The sequence below is a fragment of the Nematolebias whitei genome, chromosome 4 (genome assembly GCF_014905685.2).
Source record: "Nematolebias whitei isolate Nwh7 chromosome 4, NemWhi1, whole genome shotgun sequence".
In the NCBI taxonomy this organism is placed as follows: domain Eukaryota; kingdom Metazoa; phylum Chordata; class Actinopteri; order Cyprinodontiformes; family Rivulidae; genus Nematolebias; species Nematolebias whitei.
The window spans coordinates 49,265,559-49,288,433 of NC_056501.1; the positions used below are offsets into that span (position 1 = coordinate 49,265,559).

A 22,875-nucleotide genomic window follows, 5' to 3' on the forward strand; every position below is an offset into this window, starting at 1 on the left:
CCCGATTTTTAATCAGTACAGGCAAAAGAGAGCACATTACACCAGTTTTGGCCTCACTGCACTGGTTACCGGTTCACTTTCGAATCCAGTTCAAAATACTCATGTATGTCTAGAAATCACTAGACAGTTTTTCCCCCCCCCCCCCCATCTCTCTGATTTGCTACAACCGTATGTCCCACCACGTTCCCTGAGGTCAATGGACCAGTTGCTCCTCACAGTTCCAGGAACTCGTCTTAAGCGCAGAGGTGACAGGGCCTTCTCTGTAGCAGGACCAAGTCTCTGGAACGAGTTACCTCTGCTTGTTAGACAGGCCCCCTCCCTCTCGGTTTTCAAGTCCCGTTTAAAAACTCACTACTATTCAGTAGCTTTCAACACAAGATGATCTGTGTTTTGAACCTGTATGCTCCACACTGGTTTGTCGTCATTATCAGCATCGTTTATTGTCTATATTCTGATTTACCTCGTTTAGTATTTTGCTTTGTGTGTTACCTGTTTTGTCTGTACAGCGCTTTGGTTGGCCTTGTAGCTGTTTTAAGTGCTTTATAAATAAAGTGGTATGGTATGGTATGGTAAGTTCACCTGGACCTGCAGATTTTTTAGGGTCAAGGTCTTTCAACAGTTTATTGACCTCACTGACTGAGAATGGAGAAAAAGAGAAGGTGTGATTAACTGAGGATTGACTTGTAGGAGGGATTTGATTTGTAGAAGTTTGGTTATTAAGTGAAGTGGCTGATTTTCCATTAGTAACTGTGTCAAATATAGAACTAGAAGCAACAAAATGTTTGTTGAAACAGTTCAGGATCTCGTGCTTATTTGACACAGGAACAGAGTTAACGAGAAGTTGTGCTGGGATGTCAGATGATTGGGGGGTGCCTGAGAGAGATTTGATGGTTTTCCAGAATCTGTTAGGGTCATTTAGATTTTTGGAGGTCTGAGATAAGAAATAGTTATGTTTTCCTGCTTTAACAGCAGTTGTACATTTATTCCTCATCTGTCGAAAACTCAACCAATCAGTGTCTGAGTCAGATTTTCTCGCTGTGGCCCAAAGATGATCTCTCCTGTGTAGGAGGTCAGCTAGCTCTGGAGTAAACCAGGAGCTGTCTCGTCCCTTTATTCTGAACTGACGGAAAGGAGCATGTTTGTTCACAAAATAAATGAAACTATTATGAAAATAGTTCCAAGCGGAGTTCACGTCATCAGTTAACAGAATATGATGCCAGTCAAAGTGAGACAGATCCCAGAGGAATGACTGTTCACAAAAATGTTTCAGATCCCTTTTTTTGAATTAATCTGGGCTTAGAAGGTGGAAGTTTAATATCTCTCAAATCCGCTGTCACACAATGATCACTCAAGATATTGGCAAATACACATCTACCAGGGAATTTGTGAGGCATATTAGTTAGAAACAGGTCTAAGATGGAGGATTTTTCAGGACGGTTTTTGTTTAATCTAGTGGGAGAGTTGATCAGTTGGATAAGATTGAGAGACAGGCCACATTCCTTGAATTTATCACAGAGGGGGGTCGACTTACACCAATCAATGTTGAGGTCTCCAGCCAAAAGGATCTCTTTGAATTTTAAATTACCAAGAAATTCCATCAGGGAGGACAGAGCCTCAGGTGTTGCTGAGGGTGGGCGGTAACAGCAGACTACAGATAAGATCTGGCCACGATTCAAGGTGATGTCTACAGCTGTAGTGAACCTGATCTGACCTCAAATCTGATCAGATGAACAGAGACTGTTATTTCATTGATCTGCATCCAGAAATACAGTTTGAGCCATCTGGTGACTTTCTTTCTTGAATCAATCAAGTAGAAAAGACAATTCTCTATGATCATTACTGTTTTACAAATGTTTGATAATCAAATTGTGTTAGCTCACTCAATGCTTGCAGGTTGAAGAGAACTACTCATTTTTATTTTACATAAACAGTAAGTAATGATTTTTATTCCTCATTCAAAGAAGAAATCAGGTTAATATGCATTTCTTGATTTTTCTGTCAATGAGCGAGTTTGTAAGTATGTTAAAGGTCGAGTCTTCGGTCAACTAAAATGTTTACTGAGAAGAAATGTCATGTTTAAACTTTTTCAGAAGATAATAAGAGTGAGACTCCACGAAGTCTGAAGTTCTACAATAATCTTTCTGTTTGTCACTAAAACAATCCTTGACTTTTAATAACATCTTACATCACAAACCACACCTCTATTCTGGTCTATCCACGAATCAGAAAGCTCTAAATTGACCCGGAAGTCAACTCATTTAAAATGTGGCAACTTCCCGGTTCTAAGGAGTCTGAAGTCTGAAGCCAGACGCTGAAGATTAATGGAGCTAAAAAGAGTCTGAAGTCTGAAGCCAGACGCTGAAGATTAATGGAGCTAAAAAGAGTCTGATGCTGCAGAGCTCTGAGAGTTCCACACAGAGTGCTGAAGAGTGATGGGAGTTCAGAGTTCTTGGATGCAAACGCGTTCAGGATGATCCAGAGACGTTTTGGGATTATAACTTCTGTTTGAACAACCTTGTACGACTCTCTAAGGGTTTGGCAGTTCTCACGGAGACGCTGAAAGAGTCAGAAAGGAACCCTACGCCGACGCTGATTTTATCGTCAACCAGGTAGAAGGTTCTATTTTCGACCAAGTGTACCGTGGGCAAGCTGAGATCTGATGGAGCGTGCACGTTTCTGGTCAAACAGATTAATTCCCTCACAAATCTCTCTGTAAGATAAATCTCCATTTCCATCTTAAACTCTGCTTTCTCTTAAAATCAGTACAGATATTTTAGAAATATCTGAAGCAAAGTCCTCGATCACCGCCGTGTGATTGACGTCCATTGTCTGTGAAACTTGTCTGTTATTATTTTCATATTTTGCCAAATTAATGTAAATGTTTGATGTTAAACTTTGATTCTGAAAATAAATGACCGCATTCATTTTGATGGGTCAAAGATAAATAACGTCTCTCGTTACATTTCTGTTAAATTCAATGCACGACATTTACACAGTCAGAAAGATGAGGAACTCGTGAAAAGTATGAATATATATCCATATATGACATACTACACAGCTAAGGCTTCAAACTGGTTTGGAATTGTTTTAGAAGACACAAGACAGCAACCAAAGAATCTCTGATGTAAACAACGACCCCCCCCCCCCTTTTTTTTTTGACGATCACAGCGGTAGATGTTAAATCCTTTGATTGCCAGGTCATTATTCAGTGCAGATTTGTTGATGCCAGGTTTCAGAGATGAAGATTACATCTGCCCCAGAAGAACTGACCAGAATTTTCAAGGCATCAAGTTTTCTCAGAAGGCTACGTGCGTTTACATGTAGAAAATGAAGCCCAGACACGTTTTTAAAGTCATTTGGTGTCATATAAATAGTGGGGGGTCCAAGGTTGGGTTGAATCCCTGTGAGCAGTAACAACATTATTATCAGACATTTTCTTGAGTTTTTTGTGACTGATGTGTAATTACAGGAGTTAACAGTGTGACAATTAGCCCCCATAATCGAACCATGAGAAACATTAATGAAGATGCGATCATTCAGAACCCCAAAACAGTGAAAGTTGCAGTGATGGGCAGATTCAGGTATATTAACAAGATTCAGTGACTCCAGCTAATCTGAGAACTGAAAATAGTGATCGTAATATGAATGATGCAGAAAAGTTTCAGACCATAAAACGTCACAGTTCAAATGGGCAAACAAACCCGACGAGGTGGCCCAACTACAGTTTGAGTTGGGCTGAGGGGGGCTCCGGCCCCCCAGTGAAGATGGATGGATGATCCCATGGGAAACAGAAGCTGGGTCCAGAATCAACAGGCCGAAACAGAAACAGATAATTCGCAGCAAATAGCAGAGCGAGCTGCCAGAGAATCCTCCTGAAGTGAAAGGCATGATCCTAGCTCATTTCAGGTCAACAGGGGCCAACAGCGTTATCAGAATAAAATTAATTATTATCCAGGTGAGTTTGGATGGAGGCCTGCAGCAACTCCGATACAAACTCCGAACTTCTCTCGAGCACCATGCAGCCCTGCTCCTTCACGCTGCTCCTTCACGACACCTCCGCACCCGACAGCACGAGAGGCACCCTCAGTGAAAAACGAGACTGACCGGAGTGGCTGAAGTTGACACTGGTTCGGTCCGGTTCTGCTCCAGTCCGGCTCCGGCGCTCTACAGCACGAGAGATGAAGAGGCTGAAGATGTCCCTGGCCCGGTTCTGCTCCGGTCTGGCGGCCCGGTCCGGCGACCCAGGCCGCCGGCGCTTTAAAGCATCGGAGCGTCTCCTCCAGGAGAAAAACAGCGATTCCACGGAGGTGGACAGTCCTTCGTTAAAAGTAACGGGCTGCTCACTGAAGCTGAGACCGGCTCTGTTGAAGACAAAGTCAAAGTCCCCCACAGCCACCTCGGTTCGGTTCTGATTCAGTTCGAGGGTCACAGGTACACTTCACCCACACTTATGAAGACACCACGAGGGCCAGTCCAGCAGAAAACCAGCAAAATACCACCCGCCGATTTTTGTCGGAACCAGGTAGAACCACAAAGGTCCAGATGAGAGTTTGTTGAGGTCTAGAGAGAGAGAGAAAAAACACCGGACCTTCGTGCGATGACTCCCCAGCTCGAGGGGTCACCTGGCCGTCAGGGTGCGCTCAGAGTGACCGGTGGGGTGGGAGCGGCCGGTCCTGGACCAAAATATATTTTTGGATGGTCCTGTCCGGCTCTCTGAGTCACTGAACACCGAATTCGGTTGGAAGGGGAACCAACTTTAGTCCGGTTCGAAAAAAAAAAAAGTGTCAGTTTGATGATAAAAGACTGCAGAGAAGCCGGAGGGAGCTGCCGTCCATCAGCTCGCCGGAAGTGAAGTTGATATCTGCTGAATATATTGCTCACAGCAGCATTGAAATGCATAATTTTTAAAAATGAGGTTAGTTTTAAAAATGAGGTCTTGCAGGTCATTTTGGCTTATGGGCAGTGGTTTGTTTTTTTCCAGCTGCTCCATTCTTCAGGGGTCGCCACAGCAGAATAAGTTCACAAAGACTTGGCAATTATTTTTATTTATTTATTTAATTTAACCTTTATTTAACCAGGCAAATCCCATTGAGATCACAGAACTGCCGAACTGAACTGCGCATCTCCCCATCCACCTGTCGGTACTAGCGTAAAGCTAATTAGCTGTGCACAAAATTAGCTAGGTAAAATGCTAAAAAACAAACTCGGCTGCGTTTCTCCATCCAGCTCTAAACTGCGAGTACAGACAATGACAGTTCAACTGTCTCTCCCTCCCCCTAACCAGCGCAGCTCGGCTTTTTTCTCTCCTCCCACCCAGCTCTGGGCTGCCGATGCGGGTGCAGTGGATCTCCCCCACTTTAATCTGCCAGTACAAACACGCGCAGGCCTGTCTCTTGAGTTCCACAGTCCATTGACCAAGAAAAGAGGCAGGTAATGAAAGACAGAGCAGTCAGAGAATTGGAATCATTCCTGCGAGTATGCTACATTTATGCTCAACAGATCTTAAGCTTCATTTTATTTAGTTATTTGGGGAAACTTCGCCTGCACTTTAGTTTTTTGGTAGATTTTGTTGATCTATATTTTGTGCAGACTTTTTCAATCTAAACAACAGAAGGATCTTTTTTTATTTTTATACTTTGAGACTGAATACTTTACTAAATAATTTCAGTAAAATTAACCCTTGGTGTTTTTTTAGTTTTTATATAATACTGCAAAGCAACATGTTAAGTTAATTTTGTCAAATGAATAACTATGATTTCTGTTTTTTTTTGTTATATCATGAAATTTATCATTATCGTCAGAATGCTCTGAAATATCACAATATTATATTTGAGCCATATCGCCCACCCCTACCTGACGCAACCACAGACCACCGAGCTACCACAGCCCTCTGTGTGGAGCAGAGAGCAGCTATCTAGGGCTCCCGGGGGAGCAGATGGTGGTGGTGGTGGTGGTGGGGGGGGGGTTAAGGGCCTTGCTCAGGGGTGGGGGAAATGAGGGTGGAGGCAGGTGTGAGTGCTTCACCTATCCCACCCACATTTTTGATGTTGTCAGTACCGGGAGTTGCACCAGCGATCTTCTGATCACAGGTCTACCTTCTCTAATCTCTGCGCCACCAGTCCCCAGTGGTGTAAGAGGGTTAATTACCTCACAAGTGTTAAACAAACAAACAAACAAACAGCATATAAAGATGAGACATTAAGATCATGGTACTTCACTACTAATTTGACTTCTCTATGCTGTATTAAAGCATTTTTGTCTTAAATTAAGCACAGCAAAAGTAAAACAAACTTAGAAATTTTAAAGACTGGTTGAAAAGCTTTATGAGCACACACCTTGTACCACATCAAGCAGATTTTTTTTTGTTCTGGTCTATGAAAAGTTGGTAGTAATATTACTGGTTTTCTCACTGGAAAAAAAAAAAACGGAGCCAAAGCAAAAAGTTACAGAGCTTTACAAACGGACTCTCTGGCTGTGGGAAACCAAACCAGTTCTTAACAAGTTTTTAAATAACCAGATAAGAACAAGTTCTAGCACCAGTCTAGCAGTGAACCTCTTTAGTGAAAGCAAGCAAACACTCTTTCAGGACTTTCAGGATGAGAGACAAATTCAAGAGTCAGTGCAGCTAAGCTAACAATTTACAAACAATAACATACTGCATTGTAATGAACTGAACCGTTTCTAATTGGATTTGAACTGAACTAGTATTTTACTCCTCCTGAGTAATTTGTAGCACACAAAAGGAATAAAGGTACAATGAAAAAAATTAAATACTTAAAACACTTAGCTTTCCAAGTGAAATTAGGTGCTTGAGAAAATTTAAACTGGTAGATGAATTTCATAAACAAAATTGTAAATGAACTGTATACACAGCACCTTTCTATCTAATCAAGATACTCAAAGCACTTTACAATACAATCTTTGTCCTCATTTGTCCATCCACACACATTCATACAGCATTCAACTAGAGCTCTATAAAGCTAACTGAACAAATTCTAGAGACTAACGGTAATCGGTGCTCATTCATACACCAATGGGACACACAACGGAGGCAACGAGGGGTTCAGTCACAGTGTCTTGCCCAGAGACACTTCAACATGTGACTGCTGGTGGAATCGAACCCCCAACACTCCCATTGGAGGATGACCGCTCTAACCACTCAGCCACAGCTACCCAACAGCCAACAATCAGTTTTTCATATAAAAGTAATTAATGTACAGAAAAGGCCTCCAACTGGACTCTATATGAAAAAAACAAGGAACAGACACCTAACCATCTCTAACTGGTTCTCACCTCATACTAATGGAAGAATCCAGCTCCTCCCATTCACCTTTCTGCAGGTGACGCTCCACTCGCTTTTGTTCACTTCGAAGCTGCCAACGCAACGCCGACAGCTCACTGAACACATCATGGTGGTCCTCTGAAATACAAACACAGAGTTTATTCTGGAAAAACATATCTTCTTAGTGATTACTAAACTTAAACCGCTTAATAAAAGTCTATATCAACCAGTGGAGAAATCAACAGAACAATGGAGTTGTGTAGCAAACACTACGATTGGTTTGTTTCTCTAACGTTTGTTCCCAACAAGAAAAACCCTGCATGTGTTTAAGTACCTGCAGCTCTGAGTTGGTTCCTACAGGCAGGGACAGGAGGAGACTGAATACCTGAGGAAGAACGCGCCTTCAAAACCAAGTGGCGAGGGAGAAATGAAAGCACATTATTACATTTAAGTACTGACAGAAAGTAGCAAGAACACATCATTTTTAACCTTTTTCCCTGCTCTCTTATCAGTCTCGCTGTTCATCTTCAAAGCTTTCATACGACAACATCCTTCTTACAGTACTGGTCTCTCTTGATAGCAGAGACAGGACTAACCCTTCAATATACCTGACAGCAGTAACAAACCAGTAAATAAACATTTTCACAACTCATATCCTGATGCATGCTCATTAATCCAGGTAGAAAAATCTAAAGTTAAATCTGGTCCTCTGGACATTCAAAAAAAAAAAAAAAAACAAAGCAAAACAACAAAAAAAATGTAGAAATGTTTCATCTTTCATCCAAAAGACTTCCTCAATCTGAGGTGCTGTATTCAGCTCAGTCTTATAAATAGCACCTTCTCACAGTGGATCAACCAGTTTGCTGCTGACAACCAAAACCAGCTGCTCACATGGTCAAGAAGAACCATCAGCCTAACAAAGGATCATTAACACACTGATGGCTGTTTACTTTTCACAGGAGGCTGAGTGATACTAGCAATAACAGAATTGTAAGAAGGGGACAGTTGAACCCGGAGGCCTCCACCCCTGTTTAAGGATGGACGATTTCTTTTCACAAAGATGGCCTCCTTTACTCCTCTGTCAAACAATCGCTCTTCTCTATCCAGGACGTGAACATCTTCATCCCTGAAAGAGTGACCGCTGGCCTGGAGATGAGTGTAGACAACAGAGTCCTGGCCTGATGTTGTTGCTCTTCTGTGCTGGGCCATCCTTTTGGCCAGTGGCTGTTTAGTTTCCCCGATGTAAGACTGATCACAGCCCTCCTGACACTGAATAGCATACACAATATTACTCTGTTTGTGCCGGGGGACTGGATTTTTAGGATGAACCAGTCCGTGACGTAATGTATTTTGGGGTTTAAAAGTAACTGGGACGTTATGTTTAGAAACTAAACGTCTCAGTTTCTCTGATACTCTCTCAACATATGGAATGACCACTGGTCTGGGTCTGGGTTCCTCCTTTTCACCTGATGGCTGACTGGAGTCCTGTTTGGGTTTCTTCTCTACTTTCAGGAAGGCCCAGTTAGGATATCCACATTGCTCTAGAGCCTGTCTTGTGTGGGATTTCTCCTTCTGCCTGGCTCCTGAGTTAGTGGGGACGCGGTCTGCTCTGTGGTACAAAGTCCTGATGACTCCCAACTTGTACTCCAAAGGGTGATGGGAGTCAAACTGCAAATACTGGTCTGTGTGGGTGGGTTTGCTGTACACCTCAGTTTGCAAATGTCCTCTATCAGAGACTGAGACTTCACAGTCCAAGAAAGCCAACCTGCCATTTTTTACATCTTCTCGTGTGAACTTGATGTATTTATCCACAGAGTTGATGTGGTCAGTAAAATGGACTACCTGGGATTTAATTTTAACCCAGGTGTCATCAACATACCTGAACCAATGACTTGGTGGTGTCCCTGAAAAGGACGTGAAGGCTCTCTTTTCTACCTCCTCCATGTACAGGTTGGCAACAATAGGAGAAACTGGAGACCCCATAGCACACCCATGTTTCTGCCTATAATATTGCTCCCCATATGTGAAGTAGGTTGACTGCAGGCACAGTTTCAAAAGTTGACACATTTGTTCTGTGGAAAGCGTGGTCCTGCTGCTCAGAGTGGTGTCTGATTTTAATTTTAAACTGACCACCTCTACTGCATCATCAACAGGAATGCACGTAAAGAGTGATGTGACATCAAAAGAGACCATTGTTTCATCAGTCTCCATGATGACATCCCTCAGCTTATCCACAAAGTCCATGGTGTTCTGTATGTGATGTTCTGAGCTGCCAACTAAAGGGTGAGTACAGACGCCAGATATTTGGAAACATTGTAAGTGACAGAGTTAATCATGCTAACAATTGGTCTTAAAGGTACAACTTGTTTGTAGATTTTAGGTAAACCATACAGACTAGGTGTGGCCTCCCCTGGGTACAGTCTGTGGTACAGAAAACGATCAATAGCCTTGTCCTGTTCCAAAATTTTCAGGCAATTTATCAACTTCTTCTTGTAACCACTTCCTGGATTTCTTTTCAGAGGTTCATAAGTGTTTTAAGTCACTAAGGAGTGTCATAACTTTCTCATGATAGTCTTTCTGGTTCAAAATCACTGTGCACCTTCCTTTGTCCGCTGGGAGAATGATGATGTTTTTGTCCTTGCTAAGAGTGGTGAGTGCGTCCCTCTCCTCTCTACTGATGTTGGAAGGTGGCGGTTTGGCATTGCTGAGGCAGGATGAAACTTGGATTCTGAGCTGTTCTGCTTCAGCCTCTTTAATTTTGTTGTTGCGGATGGCTGACTCAGTAGCTGTGATCATCTCCACCAGAGGAATTCTACTTGGTGGAACCGCAAAGTTCAGTCCCCTGGCAAGAATCTCTGTCTCCGGCTGGGTGAGCTGTCTATCAGATAAATTCTTCTCCCACTTTTCTGTCTCCCTGGCATGTAACTGTCTACTGGAGTGTTGTCTTACACTGAATGTGTTGTTATTGGAATTGTGATGGTGCTGATGAGTTAACTTACTTACTTACTAATAACTCATCAACACCATCACAATTCTAATAACAGTGTAAGACAACACTCCAGTAGACAATTACATGCCAGGGAGACAGAAAAGTGGGTGAAGAATTTATCTGACAGACAGCTCACCCAGCCGGAGACAGAGATTCTTGCCAGGGGACTGAACTTTGTGGTTGCACCAAGAAGAATTCCTCTGGTGGAGATGATCACAGCCACAGAACCAGCCATCCGTAACAACAAAATTAAAGAGGGTGAAGCAGAACAACTCAGAATCAAAGTTTCAGCCTGCCTCAGAAATGCCAAACCACCACCTTCCAACATCAGTAGAGAGAAGAGGGATGCACTCACCACTCTTAGCAAGGACAAAAACATCATCATTCTCCCAGCAGACAAAGGAAGGTGCACAGTGATTTTGAACCAGAAAGACTATCATGAGAAAGTTATGACACTCCTTAGTGACTTAAAACACTTATGAACCTCTGAAAAGAGATCCAGGAAGTGGTAACAAGAAGAAGTTGATAGACTGCCTGAAAATTTTGGAACAGGACACAGCTATTGACTGTTTTTTGTACCACAGACTGTACCCAGGGGAGGCCACACTTATAGTCTGTATGGTTTACCTAAAATCCACAAACAAGTTGTACCTTTAAGACCAATTGTTTGCATGATTAACTCTGTCACTTACAATGTTTCCAATAATCTGGCATATGTACTCATCCCTTTAGTTGGCAGCTCAGAACATCGCATACAGAACACCATGGACTTTGTGGATAAGGTGAGGGATGTCATCATGGAGACTGATGAAACAATGGTCTCTTTTGATGTCACATCACTCTTTAAGTGCATTCCTGTTCATGATGCAGTCGAGGTGGTAAGTTTAAGATTAAAATCAGACACCACTCTGAGCAGCAGGACCACACTTTCTACAGAACAACTGTGTCAACTCTTGAAACTGTGCCTGCAGTCAACCTACGTCACATATGGGGAGTGTAAAGACGCTCTTATCTGCTGTGCTGTACTGCTCGATGTATTACAACTGTATCTTGTCCTTTATCTGTATCTCCTTGGCTTTTGGATCCGCTTGCCTTTTGGTATCAACAAGTACAGAGTGAACTAAGTCAGAGAATGTATTTAAGTTTTTTGTGTACGGGACATGAACTAACAGGGAGCTGCTGGTGTGTGTCCCACCTGATGACAAGATCACTAGTAAACTGGAACGGCAGAAGAAAATAATAAAACAACTCCATAAAAGGACTTCTAGGAAATGAAGACATCAGTTTGAACCAGTTTAGACAAAGAACTGTAAGAATATCTGACATGTCTCTAGGTGGAGCTTTTGTGTTTAAATACAGAGGAACATGAAAGCTCCAGTCAGACGCGTCTTGGGTAGAGATAGAGTGTCAAAGTTTTTTTTGAAGTAATATATCAGTTATAAGCTTGTGTAAGGATGAGGAAATACAAGTTGTGATTAAAAGAGGCAGGTCGGGACCTGGCCTGGGATCTGGGACCCCTGTGTGAGTCAACAAAGTTGGGGACTTCTGTCAGTCGGGAGTGGCGCCCCAAACTTCTTCCCGGACGTGGGGGAAGGTAGCCAGGTTGGATTGAGTTTTCTTTTGGAACGTGACTGTCCACAAATAAGAACAAGAGTTGACCACACCTGTGAGAACTGTCAGAGATACTTAAATGGTGATGACAGATTCTGATGATTATTGAAGTGTATTTTTTGAACTGTCAGAGAAACTTAAATGGTGATGACAGTTTTAGATGATTATTGAGGTGTATTTTTTGAACTGTCAGAGAAACTTAAATGGTGATGACAGATTCTGATGATAATTGAAGAAAGGTGTATTTTTTGTGAGAAACAAACTGAAAGCTGTCCAAAACGAGATCGGATAAGAAAGAGTGACTGAGTGAAAGAGCTGTGCAGCAAGAGTGGGTGTGTGTTTGAGGAGAAGCTCTTTGCAGTGTGATTTTGGTGGTTTAATTGCTTCGCCGCCGAGCGAGCTCGAGTTTTCTCACCACCGAGTGAGAAAACGAGTCATTTTGTGTAAAACATAATGTTATACAGACAAAACGTGACAAAATGAACGGTGAATTTGACGCAGACATTGACGCTTCAGGCTGGGGTCAGGGACCCTGGCTCCCTCTCGAAACTCAGATTGACAAATTAGTAACGTACCTGATGGACCATGATGACTTGACAAAGAAAAATAAAAGAGAAGATAACTCAAGCAGTAGTGAAACAGGAAGTCCCACTGAGTTCATGCAAACCTTTAGGAGGACCTTTACTAAAACAACTGCAAACGCTAAGACAGGAAGTAACAAAAAATATGCAGAAAGAACAAGAAGCGAGAGGGCTAGGAAAAAGAAAATGTAAAAAGGACAGAGAAGAAGCAGAGAAACAGTTGAGAAAGTGTGAAAAATTAATTGTGTCATGGCAAGGGATTAAACACACTATAGAGCAGGCAACAGCGAAAATGAAGGGTAGAGCAGCCACACAGCAAATAAAGTTGTCTCTGCCCCCGTATCAGGGGCCGGAACAGACAGCCCCAAAGGGAGGGACCTCTGTTAACAGAGAGGAAAACCCCCCTAGTGGGCTGTACCCATCCATCGAACTAACACAGGGGACAGTGGTTTTGGAAAATATCAACACCAACCCATTTAGACAAGCAGCAGCACCATCATGTGGACTGTTGGAGGAACAGCCTGAAAAGCCTGACCTGTTTAGCACCTCCATGGCTCAGAACAAAGGTTTTTGCACTTCTTCCACTCATAAACAAAGAGGAACAGGGGGTGGCATTCAGTCCAGCCTAAATTACAGCATGGGCTCGGGAAAGAATGAAGAGATGAATAAAATAGAAGAACATATAAAAGAAACTTTAGAAAAAACGGTGGCTCATAGCAAAGAAATGATTGAACAATGTGAGAGCAGAATGGAGAGATTAGAACATGAGCTGCAGGATACACAAGGAAAACAACCTGTCAGAGTATCAGTGACCGCTAGAGGACATTTGATACCTGAACAGGAAGAGCAGGAGAATTTCCGATTGATAACAGAGGAGGAAATAGATCAAGAAATTGACAAACTAAGAATCACATTAGGCCATTTACGAGAAGTTGAGTGCTTACAAACAGCCCATCCCTCTGGTAGAACCCACACAATGACAACAAGAGGATTAGATAAAAAAAACTTGATGAGGCTGAGTACATGTTACCATTACTACAATCATCCAGGGGTTGCCAGAAATATGTGCCCTTCCCAGTGGGAGACAGAGATGCTCTGGTTGACAAACTCCCAAGCATCTCTGCAGGAGGCAGATTGTGGTTTTCCAAACTAAGTGGTATCACCAGTGGAATGACCCTGGCCCTAGGAGACTTTAGAGCAATCCTAAGACGGTATTTGATGCCCCTGGTGGCCAGAGAATTAGAAACAGTAGCACACACCAGTAAACTGGGCAACGAGGTCCCACTGAGTCGAGTAATAACAGTTAGGACATGCAATCAGAGACAAGTACCCATTATCCACTCCCGCAGCTATTCCCAAGTTTGAGCGGGACCTCAACTCCATCCCAAAGATTATATTACCCTGGCGGATGAAAAGTAGATGAGACACAAACAGTAAATCCTAAAGGAACACCCTCTAATTTAACTGAATTATTTAGAAAGGCAGTCCTGAAGGGAGTGCCCACATCTGTGGCAGAACTAATGAGATAGAATCCAGATCTCCCTGGGTGCGACTACGATAAGTGGGAAAGACATCTAATACACCACCTACAAAACAATACGAGAAGAACAAAAAAAGAAAAATAATGAGAAAGACAAATTACAAACCGGATTCCAAAAAAGTTGGGACACTAAACAAATTGTGAATAAAAACTGAATGCAATGATGTTGAGGTGCCAACATCTAATATTTTATTCAGAATAAAACACAAATCACAGATCAAAAGTTTAAACTGAGAGAATGTATCATTTTAAGGGAAAAATCAGTTGTTTCCAAATTTCTTGGCATCAACAAATCCCAAAAAAGTTGGGACAAGTACATTTTTACCACAGTGTGGCATCCCCCCTTCTTCTTACAACACTCAACAGACGTCTGGGGACAGAGGAGACCAGTTTCTCAAGTTTAGAAATAGGAATGCTCTCCCATTCATGTCTAATACAGGCCTCTAACTGTTCAGTCGTCTTGGGCCTTCTTTGTCGCACCTTCCTCTTTATGATGCGCCAAATGTTCTCTATAGGTAAAAGATCTGGACTGAAGGCTGACCATTTCAGTACCCGGATCCTTCTCCTACGTAGCCATGATGTTGTGATTGCTGCAGAATGTGGTCTGGCATTATTGTGTTGAAAAATGCAGGGTCTTCCCTGATAGAGATGACGTCTAGATGGGAGCATATGTTGTTCTAGAACCTGAACATAGATCTCTGCATTAATGGTGCCTTTCCAGACATGCAAGCTGCCCATGCCACAAGCGCTCATGCAACCCCATACCATCAGTGATGCAGGCTTCTGAACGGAGCGTTGATAACAACTTGGGCTATCCTTGTCTTCTCTGGTCCGGATGACATGGCGTCCCAGTGTTACATAAAGAACTTCAAATCGTGACTCATCTGACCACAGAACAGTCTTCCATTTTGCCACATTCCATTTTAAATGACCCCTGGCCCAGTGCAAACGTCTGAGCTTGTGGAGCTTGCTTAGAAATGGCTTCCTCTTTGCACTGTAGCATTTCAGCTGGCAACAGCGGATGGCACGGTGGATTGTGCTCACTGACAATGCTTTCTGGAAGTATTCCTGAGCCCATTCTAATATTTCCTTGACAGTGGCATTCCTGTTTGAGGTGCAGTGATGTTTAAGGGCCCGGAGATCACGAGCATCCAGTAGAGTTTTACGGCCTTGACTCTTACGCACAGCGATTGTTCCAGATTCTCTGAATCTTTTCATGATGTTATGCACGGTTGATGATGATAACTTAAAAGTCTTTGCTATTTTACGCTGGGTAACACCATTCTGGTATTGTTGCACTATCTTTCTGTGCAACAATGGTGGAATTGGTGATCCTCTTACCATCTTGGCTTCTGAGAGACACTGACACTCTGAGAAGCTCTTTTTATACCCAATCATGTTGTCAATGGACCTAATTAGTGTTAATTGGTCTTCCAACTGTTCGTTATATGCTCAATTTCCTTTTTCCAGCCACTTATTGCTACTTGTCCCAACTTTCTTGGGATTTGTTGACACTGTGAAATTTTGAATCAACATATTTTTCCTTTAAAATGTTACATTTACTCAGATTAAACTTTTGATCTGTCATCTATGTTACATTACGAATAAAATATTGACATTTGCCATCTCCACATCATTGCATTCAGATTTTATTCACAATTTGTTTAGTGTCCCAGCTTTTTTGGAATCCGGTTTGTAGAAAATCAATTGCTTAAATTACAGCTGCAGGAAACTAGACAAAAATCAACAAAGAAGAAGGAGAGGACAGAGAATGTGATGGTTGCAGCAGCTCCACAGCCAACACCTTCTCCTGCTGGGGCACACTATACTAATCAATATCCTGGAAGAGTAGTCCCTCCTCCTTCTCCTTTTCCCTATCCTGCACATCCTCCTCCTCCTTTGTATCAAAATCAATACAGGTCTGCTGGCTTCGGTCGCAGCGGGGACCGGCGTGCTGGTGGTGGCCGAGGACGGAGGGGCATGGGGCGGGGACAAAGGGGAAGAAGTGGATATTGAGGAGCTGCTCTTGACATCTGCTCCAACTGTGAAAGACCAGGCCATTGGGCCAGAGATTGCCAAGCTCCACCACAAGGACGAGCGCCACCCAGTGGACAACCAGGTATGCTGCCACACAACCCAGCAGCAATACCCACTCTGAACGCAGGAGGGCAGTATCTGCAGTGGGAAGTCTTTCCCACTCTTGGTACTTACTGACACACCCCTGAGAACCAACAGAGTAGCATGGGCACAGCAGACCCTGTGCTCCTGGGGAGAGTGGGAGGACAAGAAATGAAATTCTTGAAGGACACAGGAGCCACCTACTCTACAATCACCACAGCTTCTGTCAACTACCTATCCACAAAGACTGTGTCATTGATGGGGTTCTCAGGAACAGAGTAATGTCTGCCCTTGACTGTACCACTGCCATTTCAGATAGGAACACAAAAATTGCAACATCCATTTGTCTGTTCACCTGCAACACCAGTCAACTTGATGGGAAGAGACTTACTGATAAAGTTGGGGGCAACTGTACTCTGCAGGGCACAAGAGGTGAGAGTTCAATTCCCAGATGGCTCCTGTTTGCGATGTGGTGAACTGTGCACAGATGGACAGTACTTGATACAACCAGTGTCTCTTGAACATGCTGATATCTACTGGGGCCACATGACTGCTGAAGGGTCTAGTCCACTACTGAAGATGTTCCAACAATGGAAATCTTGGATCCTGAGTCTAGGCGCCTATGTCTTTCCTCCCGACCCCCCGCATGTCATGCTCTTCTATGACAGGAGTCACGCAGACTGGTGTCAAGAGGAGTTACAGATACACCCAAATGGGTGTATCTGTGTTTACCTGAAAGGTGATTGGGCCGCACTGTGACTTCCCCCCGTCCGTGGGGGAGATGGCCCATAAGCCCTCATTTGGAGGGTAAGGTTTGGACAATGCACACACAAAATATTTATGTGACCCCGGCTGGGGTGGCAGCGGCGGTGGAATTAACTCATGAACAATTACTGTGGTATCAAACGTGTGATGAAGCTGTGCCTTACATATCTCTCTCTCTCCATGTCGAGCATGAAGCAAAGGAGCTGGGAAGAATGGTTAAACGTTCCCTGGCAGCTATGGACTGGGTTCCCACCTCAGTACCAGGTCTGTGCTTTTCAAATTCTTGTGACACATACAGAATCTCCTCTCACACAGAAGAACAGGTGATGCTAGAACACGAGTTGTTGGCTCGTGACCACGGGAGAGAGAAGACTGATCATCATTCTGCCGCAGCAATGTTGGCCTCCATACCTGAGGGCTTATGGGCCGTCTCTCCCACGGACGTGGGGAAGACACAATGTGGCCCAATCACCTTTCAGGTAAACACAGATACACCCATTTGGGTCCCACAATACCCACATAAACAACAAGCAGAAGAAGGAATTGCAGACACAATTCAGGGATTGATTGCTCCAGGAGTCTTAGAACCCTTGCAGTCTGAGAGGAACACACCCATCTTGCCCGTAAAGAAAAAAGGAACCGATAAATATTGAATGGCACATGATCTGTGTGCTATTAATGCGATATTGAGAACACCTACAGTACCTGTACCTAACCCTTATGTGTCTATTTCATCCCTAGATCCCACCCAACAATGGTACACGTGTATTGACCTGGCTAACGCCTTCTTCTGTGTACCTCTAGCAGAAAGCTGGAGAAATCTATTTTCATTTACCTACAAAGGACAACAGTGGCGTTACACACGACTCCCCCAGGGTTTTGCTCTATCTCCAGGTATTTTCAATCAGGTTTTGAAAGATGCCTTACAATCTTGTACTCTTCCTAGAGATACAACACTGATCCAGTACGTGGACGACCTGTTACTAGCCACACCCACGCCTGACACCTGCATAGAAGCAACTAGGTTGGTGTTGGAACATCTACACAAAAATGGCTTTAAGATTACTAAAAATAAATTACAGATTGGCAGAAAACAGGTCTCCTTCCCTGGGACGAATAATCTCTGCAGAAACCACTAGCATGTCCAAAACTCATAAACAGAGTATCTTGACACACCCCAAACCAACACGTGTAAAATACATGCTTTCCTTTTTTGGGCCTAACAGGGTACAGCAGAGGGTATGTTCCTGAATACACAGATTTGACACAACCCCTGAGGGATTTGGTCAAAGAGCAAGGCATGAGAAACTTGTACAGCATTCTAATATGGATACAATAAGCTGAATAAGCCTTCATAAAACTCAAACAACACATGTCATCTGCAGCAAAACTGACATTACCTGATTACAACCTACCCTTCCTTTTTAGATGTTTCTATAACAATACTAGCCATAAATGGCGTTTTGTTCCAGAAAAAAAGGGGGTGAGAGAAAGGTACTACAGTACTTATTGACAATGATGGATAATATGGAAAAACGGCACCCCCCATGCACACAACACGCAGCAGGGAATGCAAAATTAATTAAAAAAAAACAGCACACATTGTTATGGGACACGCACTAGTGGTATTAACCACACACAGTGTAGTGGCATATGTAAATTCTCAATGCTTTACTATGATTGCTTTAAGACAACACTGGTTATCTAAAACACTAGAAGCCCCAAATATGAAAGAATAAACATGGCGGACTGCATCTCCGAAGGAGAACCGCAGCAGTATGAAAAGCTTGTGACCACACTGGAAAAAGTAAGACCGGACCTACAAGCTGACTAACTAATTTTTCTCTAAAATTTAAGCTTTGTCCAGTTGATTTAAATGCCTGTATATAAATTGTTGTTTGTTTGTCGATGACATGCGAAGGATCTGACGTAGCTGAAGGTTTAAAGCCCCATGTAAAAAATATGATGTCATTTTTGCTGACGTTAAAATCTTTACAAGAAGCGTGCTCAGTCTGAAAGATGTTCCGGGTATAATTGTCCATCGTTGTTTACTAGAAACGCGTTAAAACTTGGACGTCTGGAAAGCGTCAAGAGGTGTGGTCATGTGTCAGTTCGAAAAAACTCTACTGGGTTTTTGGGTGCCTGTGGGGAGTTTTTTGCTAACTCCTCCAAAGAAGTTGATGACCTCGGGTTTCTGTTTATTATAGCCTCCTTAGGTCTGTAGTTGAAAGACTGGTCAGCAATGCATCCCGAGCAACTTTTTTTTTCTCTCATGCTCGAGGCTGTGCTTCTGATACAACAGAATCCTTAAAATAAACACCTATATTTGGATGATTCCTAGAAAGAAGCTAGAAGAAGAATACCTGCAGATGACCATATGGAGCTGTTATGGTTAAAGACAGGGATTGATAGCTTTTTAGAATAGGCAGTGATGGAAATGTGTTTTTATAAGTTGAGGGACAAACAAGAACCTTAGTAAGGAAGGTATAGGGAAATATAAGTTATAAGTTCAAAAAATCTTCACCAGCATATAACATTATAAGATTCAACTTGTCTGCTGGCCTCCTTAGATAGAGAACTTTACTAATTGGCTTTTATGTATGTGAATGTTTCTGTAAAGTGCCCTGAGACAACTTTGTTGTTATTTGGCGCTATATAAATAAACTGAATTAAATTGAATAAATGCCATGTATATTTGTTGCATGAATGATGTTGGAGTGTGAGTGAGTGTCTGCTGTATGAATGATAGTGTGTGTTTGTTAATGTATAACTAATATGGGTTACTTTACCGATGTATAAGATTGAAAACTGATAACTTTAGCAGCCATCTAGTACAAGTTCACTTAATGACAGGAAATGTACACAGACTTATAAAACCAAAGGCGGAGTAAAAAAAATCATCACATCTGGCATATAATTGGTAAGTGACCTTTTTATATTAACATAAATTTATTTAAATAACTTTTCAAGACCAACAGGTACAGTTCAAACTGGCAGCCCAGACAGAAAACAGATATCTCCGCACTCAAGTTGATAAAAAAGGGGAATCCCTGCAGTGTTCTGGTCCTGATCTTACTTCTTCCAGTAGTATGTGCAAATTTTTGCATATCCAACTATGGGGGCATCGAGCTGAATTACACCTTGGGCAAGGCAACCACATTCCAGCTCAACCTGTGCAGTGTCATAGCGTGTGGAGAACACCAGGCCAGCTGGAGAGGGTATGATCTTTATTTGTGTGTGATGGCATTTAACCAAAAAAGATGTGTGGATAAATTGCATGCGCTAGAGGCCTGGTGCCCGGCCTGGAGCTCAGTGATCGCCTATAATGGCCCATTTTGGACCCCAAACTACTCAGCCACGTAGGCACATAAGCTAAGGACTATCCCGTGTCTCCCTCCAAAGGGGGCAACTGATTGGCAAACTTAACTAGAGATGCTGTACAGGGTCTGGCTGAGCAATTAGGACCTACCTCTCTGATGGCCATACAAAACTGCATGGCACTGGACATGTTATTAGCTGAAAAGGGGGGAGCCTGTGCTATGATTGGAGAAAAATGTTCTACTTTCATCCCTAACAACACTGCCCCAGACGGATCGGTGACCAGAGCACTGGAGGGACTGAGAAGACTTAGTAAGACCATGCACGAACACTCAGGGAGTGAGAACCCCTTAGAAGAATGGTTTTCAAACATGTTTGGTAAATGGAAAACATTAGTAATCTCTCTGTTAGTGTCTGTGGCTACATTTTTAGGGATCATGGTGGTCTGTGGCTGTTGCTGTGTGCCCTGCTGTCGTTCACTGGCGGTCAGACTCATCAGTTGTACATTGCAGAATGGTGGCAGTGAGAGCCCTCCTGCTTACCAAATGTACAGCCAGGGACGAGACATGGAACTATCCATAGTGGCCATAGCACCGCTACTGGAAGAGGCTGACTGTTCCCGCCAGCTTTAAAGTTGCCTGTTTTGCTAAAATGCTACATTGTGTGTTTACCAAGAAAGATGAGGGAAAGTTTCTTTTCCTGTACAGGTGGGATCTGGGTCAGAAATGACCACCGTCACAGAGGCGTGAGGTGATGTCCTGCTTTCCTCAGTAAAATGAACAGCTACCTCAGGGGGTTTTCCAGGACATGCAGAGCTACACATATTCAGGGATGGATAGTTAGGAATAATGGTCTCTTTCAGAGACCAAAAGGGGGAAAATGTAAAGACGCTCTTATCTGCTGTGCTGTATTGCTTGATGCATCACAACAGTATCTTGTCCTTTATCTGTATCTGCTTGGCTTTTGGATCCGCTTGCCTTTTGGTATCAACAAGTACAGAGTGAACTAAGTCAGAGAATGTATTTAAGTTTTTTGTGTACGGGACATGAACTAACAAGGAGCTGCTGGTGTGTGTCCCACCTGATGACAAGATCACTAGTAAACTGGAACGGCAGAAGAAAATAATAAAACAACTCCATAAAAGGACTTCCAGGAAATTAAGACATCAGTTTGAACCAGTTTAGACAAAGAACTGTAAGAATGTGTGACACGTCTCTGGGTGGAACTTTTGTGTTTAAATACAGAGGAACCTGAAAGCTCCGGTCAGACACGTCTAGGGTTTTTGTTGTATCTCTGTTGCTTTGTGGTAAGAGTGTCTCCTTTCAGCTGAAAGCTTTAATAAATGTTGGTAATACTTTTTAACTTGAATCTCTCTGACTGATTATTGTGTCTTTTCTCCATGTATCTCCGAACCAATGTGAGGAAAAGGTGAATAGGCTGAAAAGTATGAGTTGTTGTGTTAATTTTCCTCAACAGGAGCAATATTATAGGCAGAAACATGGGTGTGCTATGGGGTCTCCAGTTTCTCCTATTGTTGCCAACCTGTACATGGAGAAGGTAGAAAAGAGAGCCTTGGCATCCTTTTCAGGCACACCACCAAGTCATGGTTCAGGTATGTTGATGACACCTGGGTTAAAATTAAATCCCAGGAAGTCCAACATTTTACTGACCACATCAACTTTGTGGATAAATACATCAAGTTCACACGAGAAGATGTAAAAAAATGGCAGGTTGGCTTTCTTGGACTGTGAGGTCTCAGTCTCTGATAGAGGACATTTGCAAACTGAGGTGTACTGCAAACCCACCCACACAGACCAGTATTTGCAGTTTGACTCCCATCACCCTTTGGAGCACAAGTTGGGAGTCATAAGGACTCTGTATCACAGAGCAGACAGCATCCCCACTAACTCAGGAGCCAGGCAGAAGGAGAAATCCCACACAAGACAGGCTCTAGAGCAATGTGGATATCCTAACTGGGCCTTCCTGAAAGCAGAGAAGAAACCTAAACAGGACTCCAGTCAGCCATCAGGTGAAAAGGAGGAACCCAGACCAGTGGTCATTCCGTATGTTGAGGGAGTATTGGGGAAACTGAGACGTTTATTTTCTACACACAATGTCCCAGAACCTTTTAAACCCCAAAATAAATTATGGCAAAGACTGGCTAATCCCAAAAATCCAGTCCCCCGGCACAAACAGAGTAATATTGTGTATGCTGTTCAGTGTCAGGAGGGCTGTGATCAGTCTTACATCGGGGAAACTAAACAGCCACTGGCCAAAAGGATGGCCCAGCACAGAAGAGCAACAACATCAGGCCAGGACTCTGCGGTCTACACTCATCTCCAGGCCAGCGGTCACTCTTTCAGGGATGAAGATGTTCACATCCTGGATAGAGAGTAACGATGGTTTGGGAAAGGAGTAAAGGAGGCATTCTTTGTAAAAAGAAATCGTCCATCCTTAAACGGGTGGAGGCCTCCGGGTTAAACTGTCCCCCTCTTACAATGCTGTGATTGCTAGTATCACTCAGCCTCCTGTGAATAGTAAACAGCCATCAGTGTGCTAATGATCCATTGTTAGGCTGATGGTTCTTCTTGACCATGTGAGCAGCTGGTTTTGGTTGTCAGCAGCAAAACTGGTTGATCCACTCTGAGAAGGTGCTATTTATAAGACTGAG

At 43.1% G+C, this 22,875-nt stretch overlaps 1 protein-coding gene across 1 annotated transcript in view; it reads right to left on the reverse strand.

Moving 5' to 3' along the window:
* Window positions 1–7,289: 7,289 nt before the first annotated feature.
* Window positions 7,290–22,875, reverse strand: part of LOC119408313 (centrosome and spindle pole-associated protein 1) — a 51,651-nt gene continuing 36,065 nt past the window's right edge. Inside the window, exons 8-9 of the mRNA XM_037675111.1 lie at window positions 7,617–7,683; window positions 7,290–7,420 (exon numbers count right to left, since the gene is read on the reverse strand). Coding sequence (XP_037531039.1) covers window positions 7,290–7,420; window positions 7,617–7,683 — 198 coding nt within the window. The remainder of the gene's footprint in view (window positions 7,421–7,616; window positions 7,684–22,875) is intronic.